The sequence below is a fragment of the Charadrius vociferus genome, unplaced genomic scaffold (assembly GCF_000708025.1).
Source record: "Charadrius vociferus isolate BGI_N301 unplaced genomic scaffold, ASM70802v2 scaffold1041, whole genome shotgun sequence".
NCBI lineage: Eukaryota > Metazoa > Chordata > Aves > Charadriiformes > Charadriidae > Charadrius > Charadrius vociferus.
Window position 1 is genome coordinate 954,281 of NW_009646843.1, and position 6,823 is coordinate 961,103.

The 6,823-nt window shown below is 46.4% G+C and overlaps 1 protein-coding gene across 1 annotated transcript in view; it reads right to left on the reverse strand.

Moving 5' to 3' along the window:
* The window catches only part of LOC104293664 (transcription factor COE1), a 269,083-nt gene extending 264,310 nt beyond the window's left edge, over window positions 1-4,773 (reverse strand). The window contains exon 1 of the mRNA XM_009893184.1: window positions 4,698-4,773. Coding sequence (XP_009891486.1) covers window positions 4,698-4,735 — 38 coding nt within the window. The 5' untranslated portion in view covers window positions 4,736-4,773. The remainder of the gene's footprint in view (window positions 1-4,697) is intronic.
* Between the last annotated feature and the right edge of the window lie 2,050 nt (window positions 4,774-6,823).

The window sequence follows — 6,823 nt, forward strand, 5'->3', positions numbered from 1 at the left end:
GGGATGGAGCCAGGCGCTGGCCGATGGGGACAACCCGGCTTCGAGAGCCGGGGAAACACCACGTCGCTCATCGGGTGGCCCCCTCGTTTGGATAGGGCTTCCCAAGAGCGCACCCCAACAATCCCAAGTAATCGTAGGAGTCCTCACTCCTTGCACTGCAGTTTGAGGGGGATGTGGAAGAGGTGCATGGTTGGCACGGCCCGCCAGCTGCTGGCTCTGCGGCATGAAAGGAGGCCCCAAATGTTCTTTCATTTTCTAGGTAATTATTTTTTCAAACCTTAACTCGCTTTTTGCATTTTTTCCCCCCGCCAACAGCAGAATCCAAGGCTTCATCTACCCTGGTTTTTCTATGCAGAGAATTAAAACTTCACGCAAACTTCTGAGTTTGAGACGTGGTTGCGTGTCATGAGAAGCGTTTTTAATTTAACTTGCCGCGAAAGCTTTGGCTTTTAGTGCCTACTTAGCACTTGGGAAAAAGTTCCTAAATATTCAGCACCCTTTCTCCTTTCCCTGAAGGAATTTAAAAATTCCTAGGAGCTTCTCCAAGTCACCCAGAAACCCTCCAGCTCCCAGAGCAGCTCTGTGAAAGCGCAGGGAGAGATGCTGAGCGCCAGCTCCTGGCAGCCAGGAGGGCAAGGGCTTGTCCTCATCGTCCCTCCACGATGCCTGTTCCCAAATGGGGCAGGGAGCCACAGCTCAGGCACAACATCATGCTGACCAACAGAAAAAGGCTGCAAAAAATGCTTCATCAGGGGGGTGGTTTGTTTTTAAAACAAGTAGTTCTTGACAGTTATCAAGTCTCTTACTGTTACAACCCCCTCCAGCTCCTGTACCCCATGTCCACCTGCCCCAGGTGCCCCCACTCTGCTGCCATCCCCAGGGCTCGTGCCCAAGCCCCATATCATCCCCATTCTGCCCCTTCACAGGCGTCCCCATCCTCTGGCCACCACCACTCCCAGCTTTTGTTGTTCCCTTTGTCCTCACCCCAACCCTCTGGGGACCTGCTGCCCTCCTGCCATCTTGCTCCGTATCTTCCTCCTCATCCTCCCTTCCCCGCACTGGAGCATCTCTATCCCGCACTGCCCGGCCCTGCCGCGGGCACGCAGGAGACGGCATCCTCACCCCGATGTCCGGTACCCCCAAATCCCTCGGTCCCCACCCCGGCGTGGCGGCCAGGAGCATCGCTCGCAAGAGGAGCCCTGCTTTGTGTATCTGCGCGCTCGGGCTTTCTGCGGGGACAATGAACAATGAGAAATTACGGGGCGATGGCACGTGGCCAGCGCAAATGCGACTTTCCGATCATTTAGCTGCCAGGCTCTAACAAGTCGTTAGCGAGTCCGTGTGGGAGATTTTGCAGAAGCTCTCAGCGAGGTGGGTTTCATCCCGCAGACGATGCGGTCAGGACAACCCCTGCCCCAAAGAGGCTCCTCGCCCCGAAGCGTGGAGGTAGAGGAGCTTCTCGCCAAAACAGCTGTAAGATTTTATTTTACACAGACAAAAACCATATTTTACTCCAACCTCATTCTCAGAAATCACTGAACCATTTTAGCTGAAACTTTCCAAAGAAAGTCAGCCTGAGGCTGACACCCTGCAAAGGACATTTCAGCCAGAACAGTTTAAGTTTGGCAAAGCTGTAAGCCACTGAAGGTTTCATAATGGAAATTGTTGAGGCAATATTAACTATAGATGTCCCTCCCCGTGCTGCCTACAATACTAATAAATTCCACTGAGGCTGTGAATTCTCCCCAGCTATTAACATTTTCGCCAACAGTGTAGATTTTTATATTTGACAAAACACAAGGAAATCCTTCGACATAAACAGCCACCTGAAGCAAACCCCAGCCCCACGTTCCTACCACGACCAGGAACTCTCCTATACATTTGAATTCTTTGTCTTACCCGTGCCATAGTTGTAGTGTACTATAAATATCCAGCTTTGTCACATAAATGCAAAGTTTTATTGTGCAGTTAGCCTTGATAGAAAGCACTGCTGAAAGTTGTTTAGAAATTAAATATCTAAAACAAGCTATTTTAAAATACAGAGCCCTCACTATTTCATGTCTGAAATGAAGAAATTTCATCTTAGGGAGAGCAAGCTGTCTTTCACACCATATGGCTAATGGTAGTGCATAGCAATTAGCTGGGCTGATTAATGGGGAACAGACTCTAATTTTATGCTTATAATTGAGGCTGCATTTGCACCCCTGGTGCAAATTCAGCACATCCCAACTTCCACTTACAACAGGCAAGAAATCAAGAGAAACAGAATGGTGTGGAGAGAGAATTTTTTTTCCCCCTTCTAGACCCCTAAAGAGCATCAGATTTGCAATTTAAAAGAGTGTTAGCAGCACAATAGATGACAGATTTGTGCAATAGGGTCAAGCGGCCTGGTAAACAAACAGCACCCTCTTACACATGTATAGGCAGAAAAGGAAATGGGCAATATCTAATATGAGCTGTAAGAAATTTGAATATGTCTCCCCCAGCCCGTCAGGCACACAACATTTGCCTACTACAGTCAGATTTATTTTTTTTTTTGCTACCCCTCCACCTTATGGTTATGAAACACAAAGCAACAACTGGCAGTAAACAAATAGAAGGAGAAGAATAAAGCTCCTGATCCAGTGAATTTTAAGAACAAAGGGGGTGTAAAGCGCTTTAATAAAGGGAAAGACTGCACATCTTTCCACATTCCCAGAATGGAAATAATTTTGTCTCAAAGTATATTGAACGACTGTAAATCTTTGATGCAGATATTTGGTCTTCTGGTTAAAACTCAGCCCTCTACATACACTTTCCATTTACTTCTTACTCTTTATGTTTCTAAAGTATTTGTAAGAAAATGAATGCGTTAAAGTAGGCGATCGTTACTCTTGCACGGATGGCTCCGTGAGCGGCAGGCAGATGCCATTCCTACCTCCAAACCTTGCCATTTAGAACTCGGGAGGGCACATCACCCAGGACTAACAGCAGATTCAGACCCTGACGCTGCAGGCACTTGAGCATGTGCTTAATTTTACTCACGTGAACAGTCCCTCTGGTTTACTGGTCTATTACAGGAGAAAAGCAAAGCACACACTTCAGCCTTATCAGGTCAGGGGCCTCCTTTAATATTTCCATGAATTGTTCCTAGCTAGGTATCTAGTGTGAAAGTGGTGCTAATTGGGCCAATGAATTTTAGGGCAATTACGAGTTGTCAGCATGACTGGGTTTCCATTTGGGAAGGGAGAACTGGCCGGGAGTCCTCAGCAAAGCAATGCGGCATCTCCCGACAGCAGCAGAAGCTCAGGCACCTCTTGGAGCTACTCATCTGCTCTCATCGCTCTCGGGCTCTAATGGGTTATCTTTGGTTTCCTGGAAGAAGCTAAACCTACCCAATGAAGCTGCCCAGAAAAATACAACATGAAAACTAAAATCCCCCAAATTCTGTAAGGAAGAATTTGGGGGGGGAGGGGGGTGCGTGGGGCTTCACCCAGGCTGGCAAAGCAAGGAGAGCATGGCAGGGCACTGCCTCCAGCGGGGCTTTATCAGGGAGGAGCTGCTGTGGAGGACAAAACATCATCGCCAAGAATGGGGGAAAAAAAATAATAATAATAATAAAAAAGAAATAAAAATCAACCAACAGAGAAGTTTCCATCTGAATATTTTGTCTAAGACTCTCCCCCACCAGGAAACCCTCATCCAAGTTTATTCTCTTAGAAGTGGGTACTAGCTTTTACCCTCAAGTTACTCCTCTTTAGTAAATGTGTTTTGTAAAAGTTACAACGCATGCAATGGCATTTTTACAGTCTTAAAACAACTGATTGTAACAATGAGCTTATGCAAGAACGCCTCGTCTTCCACCAGGGAATTATTTTCTGCCATCGAATAACATGTAACAAATGATTTTTTTCAGACATGCAAAAAACACCCACTAACTTTAATGACACTGCAAGGTCAAGCTCTCCTAGGTGTTGGAGGGGTCTGTGGGAAGCTGCTGCCTTCTCTGCGGTAAAAAGGAAGCAGAAAAGGCTTCACCTATTGCCATCAGCCAGAAGAGAGAAGGAAGCAGCTGCCCATTGCAGAAGTACCGCCTTCAGGAGAGAAGATATTTGACCATCCTGAATTTAAGTGACCGACCCCAGGCAGGCATGTTCAGGGGAAGCGAGTGCAGGGCAGAGCCAAATCTGCACGGGGAAGGTTGAAGAAAATCAACAGGAAGACGTCTTTCGCATGGAGGAGTATCACCTGCTCCGCTCCGGCCGAGTGGGGAACGTGCGTGAGCAGCAACCGGGGCAAAAAAGGCCTCCTGACTTCACGTCTTAATGCACATCCAGGGGGCGAAAAAAAAAACCAACCCAAAATTACTATTTTGTCATCTTACTGAGGAGGTTTTGTTGGGAATTGGGGACAGAGACGTTTATTGCTAGAAGACTATAATTGACTGTTAATTTTGGTGAGGAGACCTTTTGCGGGCTACGGTGTCTAAATGAAAACCAGTAGCGTACTGTTCAGAATAACTCTGTATAAATAATTGAAAACTAGTGTGACGACTGAGACCTTGCTGCTAATTACACACACCGAACTGTGTTATTTTGGGATTGTTTAATGCAAGAAAGAGAAATTTAAGTCCGAAAATAGCTGCAGGTTCAACCTAGATTTTGAGAGACACGTTCATCTTCTCGTCACTAATTAACTGGAAGCGGGGTATTTCTTACCTGCACATTATTTCATGCGTGAGCAGAACTCGGCACATTTCTGGGTTCTTGTCTTGGCCTTCGTATACTATTGCCTAGAAACAAAACACATTTTTAGCTGTGCATCGAGTGGAGTTTGGAGAAAATAAAAAGGCGTCGCAGCAACCGAAGGCGCAGCTGGAGTTGCAAGCCAAGTCGCAGGCTAAAGAGACCACGTTTCCCCCAAACCTGCTCCAAGACTTGCAGCTGGAAAACAACACAAGCCGAGTACAGCTAAATTCCCTCCTCTCCGTTGCACATCTCTCAAGCGGTGTGTAGGATGGGGTTTTTTTAGTAGTCAAGACAACCACAATTTTCTTTTCAATTCAGAATAAAATATAACCTAATAGCATTAAAAGAAGAAAAAAAAAAAAAAAAACAGCAAGGCTTGGCATACTTTGGGTTCTATTCATTAAAAAAATAAGACAGAAAAGAGAGAGCTCATGTATTTTTAATTACAAAAGCTGCACAGCCCAGGCATTTTCCCAGTAGCTCCTGAGAAAGCGCCTGGGCCTGATTCTGCCCTTGAACCTCGCGATGCACCACTTTCTGGAGAGCAACTCTGGAGTTACGGGGATATAAATAAGCAAGAGGCAGCCCCTACCAGCACAGAGGATACCACAACAAACAGAGGGTCAACCGGCTTGAGAAATTTGGCTCTGAGATAGCACGGGGAGAATCCTTCAAGTTAAAACCGTGGAAAGACAGTGTATTCGCATTTCAAGAAGAGTCTATGTTTGCAACCCTCCCACCAGCGGAACCGGCAGCGACGGCGAGGGATCGGCGTTACAGGCAAACTAGGTTAGTGCTCACAGCCCGCTCAGTGCGGGGTTTCCATCCCATCGGGACAGAGTTGTGTTTTCAAACCACCCCTGGTCGCGCGCACCAGCCCCCCGGCAGCAAAACAAGAATGAAAAGAAGTTGCCTTTGCAGCAGAATCTTTTGATAGCACTGCGGTTCCTGAATGTTTGAGGGTACCACTCCAGAGCTGGGATCAACGGTTAGAGCCCCAGCCCCGGCGAGATGACGACTCCTGCTTCTGAGCATCAGCTCTGCCCTTGACCTGTGGTGTGACCTTTACAGCCTCTAAAATACAGACTTAAAAAGAGGAAACTGGGGAACAAACTCTGCAGGTAAAATGACATCTGATATGGGTACCCCTAAAGCTAATCATGAAATAGATATTGAAAATAAAAAATAAAACTATACTATAATGGATAAGAAACTGGGGAACAAACTCTTCAGGTAAAATGACATCCAATATGGGTACCCCTAAAGCTAATGATGAAATAGATATTGAAAATAAAAAAATAAAACTATACTATAATGGATAAAATATGTTTTATGGAATGAGACCACTTTGAAACGGAAGTGTGGAAAATGCTGAGAAAAAGTAAGTTATCTTAATATATGAGGAAGTAAGATCATACAAACTGCTGTCCCAGCCCTTACAAATATCACCCAGCAAGGGCAAGAGGCGTTGTACCTGCAAAGGGGGCACGGATCTCCGGACACACAAATCTGAAGAAGCATGAGCTGATTTTTAACAGCATTTTAATAGTAATATGCAATATTAATATTCTCCACTATAAAATGATTTAATGATGCCATAAATAATATCAGGAATGGGGCTGTGTTATCTTTGCTAATTTTAATTTTTTCATTTTGGCTTTGCTATGTGCATTCCCCTAAAACCTGGGAGCCAGTGCGGGGGGTTTTTTTGGCTGATAAAACAGAGGCCGCTGGTGTCATTGCAACTAACGGGCACAGAGTTTCACCTGACTTCTGCCCCCTCATTCCCACCAGTGAGGCACAAAAACCGCGAACCCAGCGGTCATATAAAGGGGACAGGAAAGTGGTCGCAGGAGACGTGCAAAGCCCACGCAGCACAGACACCGGCAAACCCCCCTGACGCCAGCTGGGACCTCACGTCCCCACTCGGTTGCCGGCCCACACCTCGAGGTACTTCCACATCAGTGCCCAGGAGAGCTACAGGTGGTTTGCAAGAGGCCATGGAAGATGGCAGTACAGCCACCCATGTGTTCCATCAGGAACTGGGACAAATTTGGAAGATCCTCATTTCCATGCGTTAAAGGGGAAGATGGGGA